Genomic DNA, 17,150 nt, shown 5'->3' with positions numbered 1-17,150 from the left:
CTGTCAGTGACTGATGGTTGTACACAGGGAGGTGTGATCAGTGATCGCATTCTCTGTGTAAGTGTGTATACATAGCTGTCAGTCACTGATGGTTGTACACAGGGAGGTGTGATCAGTGATAGCATTCTCTGTGTACGGGTGTATACTGTTGTGCTCCGTCCTCAGTGGCATTGCATGTAACCCCTTCACCGTCAATACAACTTGATGCATATGTTACCTGAAGTGATTAATGTGGAGCCATCGCTGCAACATTAGGAAATAAGCCCATTTTCTGGTTAATCTGGTCAGAAGCCGGCCGTGCAGAAAAGCATGCACTTAGACAGCAGGTCTCTCGTCGTCGGACCCCCTTATCACCCCCTCTCCTACTTATCTGTACAGTGCACTGGCTTGGCAATGCTCTGCAGCTCTGCCTCCCCTGTGAGCATCCAGCGGCTGCAGAGCAGATACGGACCGCCGGGACAATGCGCACAGCTTGTGGAATGAATGGAGAGCCGAGCGGCCTGTAAAGGAGATTAATGGCGGCTGCAATGGACGGAACACCTGAAGAGGATGATTTGGGGTCTCATCCTTGGCCGGGGTGACATGAAAAATCTAAGGCTATTTTCACACTAGCATTAATATTTTCCGGTATTGAGATCAGTCATGGGGTCTCAATACCGGGGGGGGGGGGAGAGAACGCTTCCGTTTTGTCCCCATTCATTTTCAATGGTGGACAAAACATAACTGAACAGAACGGAGTGCTCCAAAATGCGTTCCGTTCCCATACCGGAGAGCAGCACGCTGCGGTTTTCTTTCCATCCTGGGATGCGGAGCAAGACGAATCCGTCATGACCCGCAATGCAAGTCAATGGAGATGGATCCGTTTTCTCTGACGCAATAGAAAACAGCTCCATCCCCCATTGACTTTCGGTGTAGTTCATGACGGATCCGTCTTGGCGATGTTACAGATAATACAACCGGATCCGTTCATAACGGATGCAGACGGTTGTATTATCAGTAGCGGAAGCGTTTTGGCTGAACCCTGCCGGATCCAGCAAGAAGGCTAGTGTGAAAGTAGCCTGAGCTTTGTGTTTCATCCACAGCCTGGAAAATGGTTGCCCCAGTTTAGAATTCGTCCTCGGTGGCATCTTCCCACCATATCATGTGTAAAGAGGTGTCGGTGCAGGATTCTTCTGCTGCAATCTGCTTCCCTTGTGGACCTACCCATAGATTGTCTGATCCCACCTATCCGATGCTCACCGCCTATGCTGAGGATATGCTCTTTAATACTCGCACACAGTAACTAGTAAGAAATTCCATAGAAATTGTCCCTGGAGCCGCGTATTCAGTGACCAGTGACGGAGAATGTATGTGAAGTGTGCAGAGCCGAGTAGTAAAGCGGCTCCGTTATGTGTGTATACTGCGAGGGAGAAGAGTGGTGGAGGTAACGAGGCGGCGATCACACGTGACGTGCCGTGCCGTGGGAGAATACCTGGAGATGTTTCCACGGTAACCCCTGCGCACTTTCCAGCTGACTCATCCACCGGCACGCCACATGTCAGGAGATCATACCATCCTGCTCAGATTCTGCATCTGCCTGAAGCCACAGCAGCACAGAGTATTTGTCCAAGAGATTCTCATTAGGATAAGCTGAGATGTAGCAGAGCTCAATGTGTACATGGTAAGGGAAGTCACGTGGATAAAAAAAAAAAAGAAAAAGCGCAGTTGAGGATTTGCAGCACTCGCTGCGCTAAAGTCACACATGGTGTGGAGTATACTATATACAGCCACCACTAGGGGGAGCTCAGGAGATTACTACATACAGATATATACAGCCACCACTAGAGGGAGCTCAGGAGATTACTACATACAGATATATACAGCATCCACTAGAGGGAGCTCAGGAGATTACTGCATACAGATATATACAGCCACCACTAGGGGGAGCTCAGGAGATTACTGCATGCATATATATACAGCCACCACTAGAGGGAGCTCAGGAGATTACTGCATACAGATATATACAGCCACCTCTAGAGGGAGCTCAGAAGATTACTACATAGAGATATATACAGCCACCACTAGGGGGAGCTCAGGAGATTACTGCATACAGATATATACAGCCACCTCTAGAGGGAGCTCAGAAGATTACTACATAGAGAGATATATATATATATATATATATATATATACAGCCACCACTAGAGGGAGCTCAGGAGATTACTGCATACAGATATATACAGCCACCACTAGAGGGAGCTCAGGAGATTACTACATACAGATATATACAGCCACCACTAGAGGGAGCTCAGGAGATTACTGCATACAGATATATACAGCCACCACTAGGGGGAGCTCAGGAGATTACTGCATGCATATATACAGCCACCACTAGAGGGAGCTCAGGAGATTACTGCATACAGATATATACAGCCACCTCTAGAGGGAGCTCAGAAGATTACTACATAGAGATATATACAGCCACCACTAGGGGGAGCTCAGGAGATTACTGCATACAGATATATACAGCCACCTCTAGAGGGAGCTCAGAAGATTACTACATAGAGATATATACAGCCACCACTAGGGGGAGCTCAGGAGATTACTGCATACAGATATATACAGCCACCTCTAGAGGGAGCTCAGGAGATTACTACATACAGATATATACAGCCACCACTAGAGGAAGCTCAGGAGATTACTGCATACAGATATATACAGCCACCACTAGAGGGTGCTCAGGAGATTACTGCATACAGATATATTCAGCCACCACTAGAGGGAGCTCAGGAGATTACTACATACAGATATATACAGCCAGCACTAGAGGGAGCTCAGGAGATTACTGCATACAGATCTATACAGCCACCACTAGAGGGAGCTCAGGAGATTACTACATACAGATCTATACAGCCACCACTAGAGGGAGCTCAGGAGATTACTGCATACAGATCTATACAGCCACCACTAGAGGGAGCTCAGGAGATTACTACATACAGATCTATACAGCCACCACTAGAGGGAGCTCAGGAGATTACTGCATACAGATCTATACAGCCACCACTAGAGGGAGCTCAGGAGATTACTGCATACAGATCTATACAGCCACCACTAGAGGGAGCTCAGGAGATTACTACATACAGATATATACAGCCACCACTAGAGGGAGCTCAGGAGATTACTACATACAGATATATACAGCCACTACTAGAGGGAGCTCAGGAGATTACTGCATACAGATATATACAGTCACCACTAGGAGGAGCTCAGGAGATTACTGCATACAGATATATACAGCCACCACTAGAGGGAGCTCAGGAGATTACTGCATACAGATATATACAGCCACCACTAGAGGGAGCTCAGGAGATTACTGCACACAGATATATACAGCCACCACTAGAGGGAGCTCAGGAGATTACTGCATACAGATATATACAGCCACCACTAGAGGGAGCTCAGGAGATTACTGCATACAGATATATACACAGCCACCACTAGAGGGAGCTCAGGAGATTACTACATACAGATATATACAGCCACCACTAGAGGGAGCTCAGGATATTACTACATACAGATATATACAGCCACCACTAGGGGGAGCTCAGGAGATTACTACATACAGATATATACAGCCACCACTAGGGGGAGCTCAGGAGATTACTACATACAGATATATACAGCCACCACTAGAGAGAGCTCGGGAGATTACTGCATACAGATATATACAGCCACCACTAGAGGGAGCTCAGGATATTATTGCATACAGATATATACAGCCACCACTAGGGGGAGCTCAGGAGATTACTACATACAGATATATACAGCCACCACTAGAGGAAGCTCAGGAGATTACTGCATACAGATATATACAGCCACCACTAGGGGGAGCTCAGGAGATTACTACATACAGATATATACAGCCACCACTAGAGGGAGCTCAGGAGATTACTACATACAGATATATACAGCCACCACTAGAGGGAGCTCAGGAGATTACTACATACAGATATATACAGCCACAACTAGAGGGAGCATACTAGTGCTCATGCAGCTCCTATATGAAGCTTGCTTAAAGGGGTTGTCCAAGTTATATTTATTGATGACCTATCCTCAGGATAGGTCATCAATATCAGATCGGCGGGGTCCGACACCCGGAACCCCCTCCGATCAGCTGTTTGAAGAGAAGGCTTGCACTGTGTCAGCGCTGCCTCCTCTTCACTGTTTACCTTTTAGCCGTTGCATCTGCAGTGGTGAGCAGGTGTAATTACACCCAAGCCGTCCCATTCATTTCAATAGATTGCAGATGCAACGGCTAGAAGGTAATCTATTGAAATGAATGGGACGGCTTGGGTGTAATTACACCTGCTCACCACTGCAGATGCAACGGCTAAAAGGTAAACAGTGAAGAGGAGGCAGCGCTGACACAGTGCAAGCCTTCTCTTCAAACAGCTGATCGGAGGGGGTGCTGGGTGTCGGACCCCCGCCGATCTGATATTGATGACCTATCCTGAGGATAGGTCATCAATAAATATAACTTGGACAACCCCTTTAAGTCTGATCCTGAATACATTTTCTACTATTGTCCATAAGTTACAAGGAGATGAGGCAGAGGGACCTGAGTAACAGAAGACTTAAGGATCAGACTACGCACGGTTTGTAGTCTGTAACCATGGAGACGGTGTTTATTTTGTTTTTCAATCAAGCCTTTTTACAGATTTGCTTCATTTTCCTTCAGATTAGAATGTGTCAACCCCGTAAGTAAAAGTTTTTCCAGTGCCCTAAAACTTTGTACTGCAACTTCTACAGTATTATAAAACTGACCGTGAGGGCAGACGGCAGACATTTCATGTATTCAGCGCGCGCTGCGCAGGGTCCGTGCGGAGTCGTTACAGCCCCACAAGGAGGAGAAGTTCGGAGATTAATACCACTCCATACGTCATCGCCGGTCGTCTACCTCTGTCTAATGCCACCACCGAGATTCTGCAGCCAGCTCGTCCACGAGGGGCGTGCGAACTATTACCGTAATGAGGTGCCGCTCACCGCTGGTTTATTAAATGAAGGGAAGTTTGCTGAACAACGAGAAATTGCTTCTTATTTCTCTTTAATGAACGCTCTCCGATGAAGCGTCTCCTAAGCAGCGTTTTGGGGATCATACAGGCGAGCGGTATTACATAATGTGCCTAATATCTACAACAAATGAAATGGTCCGATCGGGGGGAGGGGGGGTTAATAAGGGGGTCGTGTCCCCCAACACCACTATGATGACCACCATTGAGCATAGTCTTCATTCTGTACGGTGCCACATTATTATTATTATTATAACATTGCAACATGATTTACGTTCTTTGTGCCAATCTGCAGTGAAATCGGCACTTATGCTCTAGTCACATCCAGAGCTGCATTCAACTATCAAGTAGCTGTCTATGTGTCAGCGTTATACAGATATACAGATAGACACATCCACTATATCGTATGGTTTATACTCCAGTCGCATCCAGAGCTGCGTTGAGAGTACTGTTGGCGCTGACCCGCAGCACTTTTGCGCCGCGGACAGGCTGGAGCGTGATCCCCACTTTCTGCATAAATTGATAGTTTGCAGTAATTGCAGCCTCCGCGTCCGGGTTTTATAATTACACCTGCTGCTTCCCATTATAATTGGATGCGCGGCTCTCACACCGTTGGCGCTGGCGTCCAGAGGCGCGGTCCGGTAGATGTAGACCTAGCAGGCTCGTAACGCGGGGCCTGATCACTGACCGCTTTCCATGTTTGGTATCCGTACCCGTTATTACATCTCACGCATTTGCTGATTAACCCCGGGTTGTCATAATCATTACATAGCACAAGGTGATTCAGAAACTGTAACTCCACTTTTAATCCTCAGTTTTAACTGAAATCGACTCATTTTATACTCCAGTCACAACCAGAGCTGCATTCGTGTCTCTGCTTGTTTCCTGTTAGCTCTCAGGCCCCAGGACTTCTCGTCCCTTTTCTGCCTCTTCTGTTTTAGTGACTTACGGGAGATGTTATGTGACTGTCATTTTACACTTCACATCCACTGTTCTAAAGCTCCATTCACACCCAGAGCAGCATTTCCCAATCTACTGACTTCTCGCTTGCTGGGAAACAAGCAGGCCTTTGCGTTTCCTCCCTGTTGTGTCGGTGCGGTACAAAGCCTCGGCTAATGGGGTGTGTTATGTGATCATCATTTCAGAGCGCTGTTCTTTTACTCCAGTTACAACCAGAGCTGTATTCACCAATCTACCTGTAGTCCTCAGTTATATCGTCTCCTCCCTGACACCACCTGCTATGTCAGTGTACAGTAAAGCATCCTATGGTGGTGCATCAGAGGATGTTGTATGAAGGTGTGCTGCAGCCAGAGCTGTATTCACTATTCTGCTGATTGCCTGTTGGCTCTCCTCTCTACCCCCTGCTGCTTTGGGTGTTGCCGCCGTGCCTTCTTGTTTATATGAACATCATTTTACCCATTCAATCTATAATTCTTGTGTTCCAGTCACACCCAGAGCTGCATTTAATAAACCACCAGCTTCCTCTCAGCACTCTTATCCCCTCCTTGCTTGCTGCATAACATCCTCAGCTACGATGCAATATTATGTGAATGTGTATTACTATTATTTGTCTTACGCTCCAGTCACACCCAGAGCTGCATTCACAAGTTTTTTACATCCAGGGCCTGTAACAAGATTCCTCTGCTGCAATGCATTATGGGAGATGCAGCGTTATGAGCATCTTATGCTCCAGTCACACCCAGAGCAGTTTACCGTTTTGTGGAGGTATAGAGCATCCTGTGCAGTGGTGCATCCTGGGAGAAGACGGGTGTACGTCCTCTAGTACACTTTGCACATCTCGTAGAGAAGTTTTATCTGTCCCAAAAGTGAAAGCCAGCAGAATTGTGAATGCAGCTCTGGATGCGACTAGAGAATAGGATCTAATAAAAGTTCTCTAATTGGAATGGGGTTTGTTAATGGAGCTGCCCTTAGTTATTGCAAGCATTTTTTTGTTGTAGTTTTTATCTTTATAACATTTTAATTTTCTGTGTTTGTAGGCATTTCACACAGCAGGAAACCAATAACACCATAACTTCCAGCACCAAATCTATTCGCCATCTCTCCGAGATTGTCAAAGGCTCGATCCGGGTGAGTGTCTGCGCCCGGTTACTCGGGCTCCCGGGGTGCTTGCAGCCGCGTAGTTATAAATCAGTGGACATGCGCCCTGCGGGGAAGTCTCCGGGATCCACACACTGGATCCACGTCATCCCCGAGGCTGGGACTATGAAATAACACGATTGTAGCGAAATATACCGCCATACGGAATGTTCTAAAGCTGATTCTATAACATTGATCCTTATTTTGTTTGTTTTTCTTTATAGACTTTGTCCTCACGTTGAATACTGCGACGGGTAGAATATACTGTATGTCACCTAAGGTGAAAGCTGGCGGTTGATTTACCGCCCATGTGGGCGTCTGACGTCACAGGCTTGTGATTGATTCATTTATATATATATATTTGTATCCTTTGACTCTGTTTGATCGGCTGTTATGCCGAAACGCGTCCAGGTATATCCTTGATGCATATTATGATCAGAAAATAAAACAAACCACCGATTTATAACTACACGGCTGCTGGGATTTCTCGGGATTACACGTGCAGTGACCGGCCTGTAACAGTCCTAGTACAAAGGGTTAATCAGAGAAAAATATTCTACAGTTTTTCAATCCAGCGCCTGGATCTGAATACTTTTGTAATTGCATAGAATTAAAAATGTAGCATAGCCACTGAGTTATTTAATAAAATGTTTCTGTATAGCGCCACCTGCTGTTTTTTTTTCTTATTATTTCTTTGTCCTGCTGACTGAGATGGCTGCACATGCTCAGTTCCATCCTTCAACTGCTCCCTGACCTGTGATGGGGAGAGCATGGACACGCCCCCTGAGCTGTGATGGGGAGAGCATGGACACGCCCCCTGAGCTGTGATGGGGAGAGCTGAGACACGCCTCCTGAGCTGTGATGGGGAGAGCATGGACACACCTCCTGACCTGTGATAGGGAGAGCATGGACACGCCCCCTTAGCTGTGATAGGGAGAGCATGGACACGCCTCCTGAGCTGTGATGGGGAGAGCATTGACACACCTCCTGACCTGTGATAGGGAGAGCATTGACACACCTCCTGACCTGTGATAGGGAGAGCATTGACACACCTCCTGACCAGTGATAGGGAGAGCATTGACACACCTCCTGACCTGTGATAGGGAGAGCATGGACACGCCTCCTGACCTGTGATGGGGAGAGCATGGACACGCCCCCTGAGCTGTGATGGGGAGAGCATGGACACGCCCCCTGAGCTGTGATGGGGAGAGCATGGACACGCCCCCTGAGCTGTGATGGGGAGAGCATGGACACGCCCCCTGAGCTGTGATGGGGAGAGCATGGACACGCCCCCTGAGCTGTGATGGGGAGAGCATGGACACGCCCCCTGAGCTGTGATGGGGAGAGCATGGACACGCCCCCTGAGCTGTGATGGGGAGAGCATGGACACGCCCCCTGAGCTGTGATGGGGAGAGCATGGACACGCCCCCTGAGCTGTGATGGGGAGAGCATGGACACGCCCCCTGAGCTGTGATGGGGAGAGCATGGACACGCCCCCTGAGCTGTGATGGGGAGAGCATGGACACGCCCCCTGAGCTGTGATGGGGAGAGCATGGACACGCCCCTGAGCTGTGATGGGGAGAGCATGGACACGCCCCCTGAGCTGTGATGGGGAGAGCATGGACACGCCCCCTGAGCTGTGATGGGGAGAGCATGGACACGCCCCCTGAGCTGTGATGGGGAGAGCATGGACACGCCCCCTGAGCTGTGATGGGGAGAGCATGGACACGCCCCCTGAGCTGTGATGGGGAGAGCATGGACACGCCCCCTGAGCTGTGATGGGGAGAGCATGGACACGCCCCCTGAGCTGTGATGGGGAGAGCATGGACACGCCCCCTGAGCTGTGATGGGGAGAGCATGGACACGCCCCCTGAGCTGTGATGGGGAGAGCATGGACACGCCCCCTGAGCTGTGATGGGGAGAGCATGGACACGCCCCCTGAGCTGTGATGGGGAGAGCATGGACACGCCCCCTGAGCTGTGATGGGGAGAGCATGGACACGCCCCCTGAGCTGTGATGGGGAGAGCATGGACACGCCCCCTGAGCTGTGATGGGGAGAGCATGGACACGCCCCCTGAGCTGTGATGGGGAGAGCATGGACACGCCCCCTGAGCTGTGATGGGGAGAGCATGGACACGCCCCCTGAGCTGTGATGGGGAGAGCATGGACACGCCCCCTGAGCTGTGATGGGGAGAGCATGGACACGCCCCCTGAGCTGTGATGGGGAGTGCATGGACACGCCCCCTGAGCTGTGATGGGGAGTGCATGGACACGCCCCCTGAGCTGTGATGGGGAGTGCATGGACACGCCCCCTGAGCTGTGATGGGGAGAGCATGGACACGCCCCCTGAGCTGTGATGGGGAGAGCATGGACACGCCCCCTGAGCTGTGATGGGGAGAGCATGGACACGCCTCCTGAGCTGTGATAGGGAGAGCATGGACACGCCTCCTGAGCTGTGATAGGGAGAGCATGGACACGCCCCCTGAGCTGTGATAGGGAGAGCATGGACACGCCCATTAGCTGCAGCAGAAAGGACACGCCCCTTGAGCTGTCAGCTTGATATAAGTCTAGCAGAGCAATGAACGGGGAGATCTCTGGACCCATGTGAGGTCCAGGGCGGGCTCTAGCTTTGTTATACAGAGATTGTCCTGTACTACATGATGTCTCACTTTAGTTTTTTGCATTAGTCACGGGATGACCCCCTTAATTCAACCATTATCTTGTTGCCCTTAGCAGCCAATCACCGTGCTGCGTTCATTTCTGTAGAGCCGTTCTTATGGCTAGTTTTGCCTCGTCTTCGAGATAAGGGGCCACACGTGGGGCGTGACCGGTCACCTCCGCTGTATACCCAATATCTGCTCTGTTCATAATTCCCGATGGTCCCATGCGGTATTTATAGAGGGATTAAACGCGGCCTACATGCGCCATATTTGATTATACCTGCCGTTACAAAAGGTACCATGTTAAAAAAAGGGGGCTATATTGATACATTTGCTGAACATTTTTGACACAAATGTTTTTTTTGTTTTTTTTACGGGCATGTGCATGCGACCGGTTACGGAAAAATGTGCTGTGTAGTCACAGGTTGACCACCGGATGTGTAGTTTTTCACGCCGCCTGTGGAATCCCACTCAAGCAATTACTTATTTATTTTTTATTTCCCCAGACAAAACGGCGGAAAGTTCCGCTGCTGTATAAACGCCATTGCGGATTGACTGGTTTCATGCTGAAACCCACATGAAAATCCACGGATGGCCCATACACGGAGACTGAGGGTTGTGCTTAGTGATTGCCCCGATCTTCCTGGCTGTAACTGATTGTCACGACTTGTCTTTCTTCTGGCCTCTTGCAGCAGGATCGTCTGCAGCTGGACCGACTGAAGAGCCAGTTGTCGGAGGCCATCCAGCGCTACGGAGCAGTGCAAACGGTAAGACGTGTGCCGCAGCAGCCGGTGTCCCCTCCTCCACTACTTTCCATCAGTTCCTCCTGACGCTACTGATTATCTGCTATTATACAAAAACCACATCATCAAAGAAAGATACTATGTACTCAACAAGAAACACACATTATATAAACGTATCAAAAGTGTAGTAAACATTCCAGAGCAGAACGCCCCCAGAAAGTGCAGTCCGTGGACCCTTCCGTCATCAGGTGGGTGACAACGTGAACAACATAACCAAAGCTTTAAAGGGGTTATCCACACGATAGGCATCACTAGTGTCAGATCATAGGGGGTACAACGCCCTGCATCCACGCCAATCAGCTGTTTATTTTATTTTTATTTGACTCTTGTATCCAGGCTAGAGGCTGTATCTCATCTTGTATCCAGGCTAGAGGCCGTATCTCATCTTGTATCCAGGCTAGAGGCTGTATCTCATCTTGTATCCAGGCTAGAGGCCGTATCTCATCTTGTATCCAGGCTAGTGGCCGTATCTCATCTTGTATTCAGGCTAGAGGCTGTATCTCATCTTGTATCCAGGCTAGAGGCTGTATCTCATCTTGTGTCCAGGCTAGAGGCCGTATCTCATCTTGTATCCAGGCTAGAGGCTGTATCTCATCTTGTATCCAGGCTAGAGGCTGTATCTCATCTTGTGTCCAAGCTAGAGGCTGTATCTCATCTTGTATCCAAGCTAAAGGCTGTATCTCATCTTGTATGCAGGTTAGAGGCTGTATCTCATCTTGTATCCAGGCTAGAGGCTGTATCTCATCTTGTATCCAGGCTAGAGGCTGTATCTCATCTTGTATCCAGGCTAGAGGCTGTATCTCATCTTGTATCCAAGCTAGAGGCTGTATCTCATCTTGTATCCAAGCTAGAGGCTGTATCTCATCTTGTATCCAAGCTAGAGGCTGTATCTCATCTTGTATCCAAGCTAAAGGCTGTATCTCATCTTGTATGCAGGTTAGAGGCTGTATCTCATCTTGTATGCAGGCTAGAGGCCGTATCTCATCTTGTATCCGGGATAGAGGCCGTATCTCATCTTGTATCCAAGCTAGAGGCTGTATCTCATCTTGTATCCAGGCTAGAGGCCGTATCTCATCTTGTATCCAGGCTAGAGGCTGTATCTCATCTTGTATCCAAGCTAGAGGCTGTATCTCATCTTGTATCCAAGCTAGAGGCTGTATCTTATATTGTATCCAAGCTAGAGGCCGTATCTCATCTTGTATGCAGGCTAGAGGCCGTATCTCATCTTGTAAGCAGGCTAGACGCCGTATCTCATCTTGTATGCAGGCTAGAGGCCGTATCTCATCTTGTATGCAGGCTAGAGGCCGTATCTCATCTTGTATGCAGGCTAGAGGCTGTATCTCATCGTGTATCCAGGCTAGAGGCTGTATCTCATCTTGTATGCAGGCTAGAGGCCGTATCTCATGTTGTATGCAGGCTAGAGGCCGTATCTCATCTTGTATCCAGGCTAGAGGCCGTATCTCATCTTGTAAGTAGGCTAGAGGCCGTATCTCATCTTGTATCCGGGCTAGAGGCCGTATCTCATCTTGTATCCGGGCTAGAGGCCGTATCTCATCTTGTATCCAGGCTAGAGGCCGTATCTCATCTTGTATCCAGGCTAGAGGCTGTATCTCATCTTGTATTCAGGCTAGAGGCTGTATCTCATCTTGTATTCAGGCTAGAGGCCGTATCTCATCTTGTATCCAGGCTAGAGGCCGTATCTCATCTTGTATCCAGGCTAGAGGCCGTATCTCATCTTGTATCCAGGCTAGAGGCCGTATCTCATCTTGTAAGTAGGCTAGAGGCCGTATCTCATCTTGTATCCGGGCTAGAGGCCGTATCTCATCTTGTATCCGGGCTAGAGGCCGTATCTCATCTTGTATCCGGGCTAGAGGCCGTATCTCATCTTGTATCCAGGCTAGAGGCCGTATCTCATCTTGTATCCAGGCTAGAGGCTGTATCTCATCTTGTATTCAGGCTAGAGGCTGTATCTCATCTTGTATCCAGGCTAGAGGCTGTATCTCATCTTGTATCCAGGCTAGAGGCTGTATCTCATCTTGTATCCAGGCTAGAGGCCGTATCTCATCATGTATCCAGGCTAGAGGCTGTATCTCATCTTGTATCCAGGCTAGAGGCCGTATCTCATCTTGTATCCAGGCTAGAGGCCGTATCTCATCTTGTATCCAGGCTAGAGGCTGTATCTCATCTTGTATCCAGGCTAGAGGCCGTATCTCATCATGTATCCAGGCTAGAGGCCGTATCTCATCTTGTATCCAGGCTAGAGGCTGTATCTCATCTTGTATCCAGGCTAGAGGCTGTATCTCATCTTGTATCCAGGCTAGAGGCCGTATCTCATCTTGTACCCAGGCTAGAGGCCGTATCTCATCTTGTACCCAGGCTAGAGGCTGTATCTCATCTTGTATCCAGGCTAGAGGCCGTATCTCATCTTGTACCCAGGCTAGAGGTCGTATCTCATCATGTACCCAGGCTAGAGGCTGTATCTCATCTTGTATCCAGGCTAGAGGCTGTATCTCATCTTGTATCCAGGCTAGAGGCTGTATCTCATCTTGTATCCAGGCTAGAGGCCGTATCTCATCTTGTACCCAGGCTAGAGGCCGTATCTCATCTTGTACCCAGGCTAGAGGCCGTATCTCATCTTGTACCCAGGCTAGGGTTGCATCACAGGGTCCTAGAGCCTCCTATTTCCCTAATAATCTACTCCTTTCCTCTAATATTGGAACCTCTTACATTTCTCATCATTTCAGTCTCACAGAGGAAACTTTATCCCAACATCATCTTCTTGATGCAAGATTTATTTGTCAATAAGTGTATATTTACCGTTTATTTTTGTTATGTTTTATATAATATATATTTTTTATTTATTTATTAGTTTTTGTTACTTTCTCGGTATCTGGATGCCATTCGTTAAGATCTTGCTGTGATGTGCTTAAAAAGAAAAGACATTTTAAACGATCAATTTGCATAGAAATGGTGTTGGTTTATCCTGCAATCTTCTCTGGTGTTCACAGGACAGTAACGAGCGCACAGGATAAATATGAGCGGGAAGCCGTTAGAAATAAATATATTTTGTGCTTTTTTAAGCATTTCTATGCCGGCATGCTTAGAAACCACATACCCTGCAGGCAGCGCTCACTCCCATCATGTAATGAAAGCGCTATGGGAATATGTTCAGGAGCTGACACCACTCTGTGTTTTCTCTAACCCACAGAAAATAGCGGAGAAATCCAAGTCGTTACTGAACGGCGGCCAGAAAAACCAGGAACAAGTAAGTAACAGTGTAAAAATATAATACACTCATCAAAACCTGGAGACTCACTGCATACATCATACCGCAACCATACAGACAGCAAATAGGCTGTTGTACACGCTCCAGTCACATGAGAAGGCTGCCCTGTACATAGGAGCAGTATTATAGTAGTTATATTCTTGTACATAGGGGGCAGTATTATAGTAGTTATATTCTTGTACATAGAAGGCAGTATTATAGTAGTTATATTCCTGTACATAGGAGCAGTATTATAGTAGTTATATTCTTGTACATAGGAGCAGTATTATAGTAGTTATATTCTTGTACATAGCAGCAGTATTATAGTAGTTATATTCTTGTACATAGGAGCAGTATTATAGTAGTTATATTCTTGTACATAGGAGCAGTATTATAGTAGTTATATTCTTGTACATAGGAGGCAGTATTATAATAGTTATATTTGTGTACATAGGAGCAGTATTATAGCAGTTATATTCTTGTACATAGGAGGCAGTATTATAGTAGTTATATTCTTGTACATCGGAGCAGTATTATAGCAGTTATATTCTTGTACATAGGAGCAGTATTATAGTAGTTATATTCTTGTACATAGGAAGAGTATTATAGTAGTTATATTCTTGTACATAGGAGCAGTATTATAGTAGTTATATTCTTGTACATAGTAGCAGTATTATAGTAGTTATATTCTTGTACATAGGAGCAGTATTATAGTAGTTATATTCTTGTACATAGGAGGCAGTATTATAGTAGTTATATTCTTGTACATAGGAACAGTATTATAGTAGTTATATTCTTGTAAATAGGAGGCTGTATTATAGTAGTTATATTCTTGTATATAGGAGCAGTATTATAGTAGTTATATCCTTGTACATAGAAGGCAGTATTATAGTAGTTATATTCTTGTACATAGGAGCAGTATTATAGTAGTTACAGTATATTTTTGTACATAGGAGCAGTATTATAGTAGTTATATTCTTGTACATAGGCGCTGTATTATAGTAGTTATATTCTTGTACACCGGAAGCAGTATTATAGTAGTTATATTCTTGTACATAGGAGCAGTATTATAGTAGTTATATTCTTGTACATAGGAGCAGTATTATAGTAGTTATATTCTTGTACATAGGAGGCAGTATTATAGTAGTTATATTCTTGTACATAGGAGCAGTATTATAGTAGTTATATTCTTGTATATAGGAGCAGTATTATAGTAGTTATATTCTTGTATATAGGAGGCTGTATTATAGCAGTTATATTCTTGTACATAGGAGCAGTATTATAGTAGTTATATTCCTGTATACAGGAGCAGTATTATAGTAGTTATATCCTTGTACATAGAAGGCAGTATTATAGTAGTTATATTCTTGTACATAGGAGGCAGTATTATAGTAGTTATAGTCTTGTACGTAGGAGCAGTATTATAGTAGTTATATTCTTGTACACCGGAAGCAGTATTATAGTAATTATATTCTTGTACATAGGAGCAGTATTATAGTAGTTATATTCTTGTACATAGGAGCAGTATTATAGTAGTTATATTCTTGTACATAGGAGGCAGTATTATAGTAGTTATATTCTTGTACATAGGAGCAGTATTATAGTAGTTATATTATTGTACATAGGAGGCAGTATTATAGTAGTTATATTCTTGTACATAGGAGCAGTATTATAGTAGTTATATTCTTGTACATAGGAGGCAGTATTATAGTAGTTATATTCTTGTACATAGGAGCAGTATAATAGTAGTTATACTCTTGTACATAGGAGCAGTATTATAGTAGTTATAGTCTTGTACATAGAAGATAGTATTATAGTAGTTATATTCTTGTACATAGGAGCAGTATTATAGTAGGTATATTCCTGTACATAGGGAGCAGTATTATAGTAGTTATAGTCTTGTACATAGGCGGCAGTATTATAGTAGTTATATTCTTGTACATAGGAGGCAGTATTATAGTAGTTATATCCTTGTACATAGGAGCAGTATTATAGTAGTTATATCCTTGTACTTAGGAGCAGTATTATAGTAGTTATATACTTGTACATAGGAGCAGTATTATAGTAGTTATATTCTTGTACATAGGAGCAGTATTATAGTAGTTATATTCTTGTACATAGGAGCAGTATTATAGTAGTTATATTCTTTGTCAATTGTCTTTTTATTGAAAAGCAGCATAAAAAGAGCATCACATACATTAATGTATAAGTCAGGATAATGACATACATATAAATTTGCAATTGACAGTCACATAGACGTTATACATAAGGCATAAGTAAGGTGCAGTGTACCTAACTAGATAAGCCAATGACAGCAATTGACAATAAAAAGTGTAACCTGAGGTAGGTAAGTCAAGAACGAACCGGTAAGGAAGGGGGGGGGGGGGGAGGAGGGTGGGAATAAGAGTGAGGAGGGAGGAGGGAAGGTAGGAGGGGGGGGGTTGTAGTATGTCCCTAGAACTGGACAAATACGGTCTGAGGCTGTTGAAAACCTAAGATGATTCCAAAGGGAGGAAGACAGTCATCCCCATCCAATCTCGCTAATGTGTCGGTCACCACCCTAAACCCGTCTCAAGGTCGTTGTCAGTCAAGAATCGCTAATACGCAAAGTACCATTCGCCTGCCTATATGTACACCAGGGGCCCCATAATTTTTTGTGCTTCTCATGAGACCTAAGTTCCCAACCCGCCAGCTCCTCCATACGGTGTATGTGGTCCAATTTGCCTAACCACTGAGATACAGTGGGGGGGTCTGGGCTCAGCCACTTTTGGGGGATGAGTAAACGTGCAGCCTGTATCAGGTGTGTACTCAGCTTGTTCCTTGACGGCGATAGGTCCTTCGTTGGGAGCCATAAGAGAACAAGCTGAGGGGTCAACGTCAGGTTAGTGTTTAGTATTTCGTTAATGGTCTGGGAGACATTGTTCCAATATCCTCTTATCTTGGTGCAGGACCAGAAAATGTGAAGAAGAGTGCCACCTTCCTCCCCACATCTCCAACACTTGTCATGATCACTCAGACCACTAAGAAATAGTTGTTTGGGGGTAAGGTACCACTGCGTGAGAACCTTGTATGAATGCTCTTGGATCTTCACACAGCGGGAGAAGCCATGCGAGTGTGCGTGCATGCGGAGAATATCAGTCTCCGAAAAAGTAGTCTTGAGGTCATTGGCCCAGGTGTGAACATATTGTGGGGTTATGTGGCGCTGAGGTGAGTTCAAGGCCATATAAATATTAGATATCAATTTGCGTTGAGGTGAGGGGGGGTTTGCTAACTTCTC

At 46.0% G+C, this 17,150-nt stretch overlaps 1 protein-coding gene across 3 annotated transcripts in view; it reads left to right on the top strand.

Moving 5' to 3' along the window:
• The window catches only part of LOC122943410 (t-SNARE domain-containing protein 1-like), a 153,103-nt gene that overhangs the window by 76,530 nt on the left and 59,423 nt on the right, over window positions 1–17,150 (top strand). For all 3 annotated transcript variants that reach the window (XM_044301126.1, XM_044301125.1, XM_044301127.1), the window contains 3 exons: window positions 7,046–7,136; window positions 10,498–10,572; window positions 13,817–13,873. In XM_044301126.1, the coding sequence (XP_044157061.1) occupies window positions 7,046–7,136; window positions 10,498–10,572; window positions 13,817–13,873 (223 nt within the window). The remainder of the gene's footprint in view (window positions 1–7,045; window positions 7,137–10,497; window positions 10,573–13,816; window positions 13,874–17,150) is intronic.

Source organism: Bufo gargarizans, chromosome 7 (genome assembly GCF_014858855.1).
Source record: "Bufo gargarizans isolate SCDJY-AF-19 chromosome 7, ASM1485885v1, whole genome shotgun sequence".
Taxonomy (NCBI): domain Eukaryota; kingdom Metazoa; phylum Chordata; class Amphibia; order Anura; family Bufonidae; genus Bufo; species Bufo gargarizans.
Note: the sequence above shows the minus strand (reverse complement) of the source record. Positions and strands in the feature narration are given on the sequence as shown.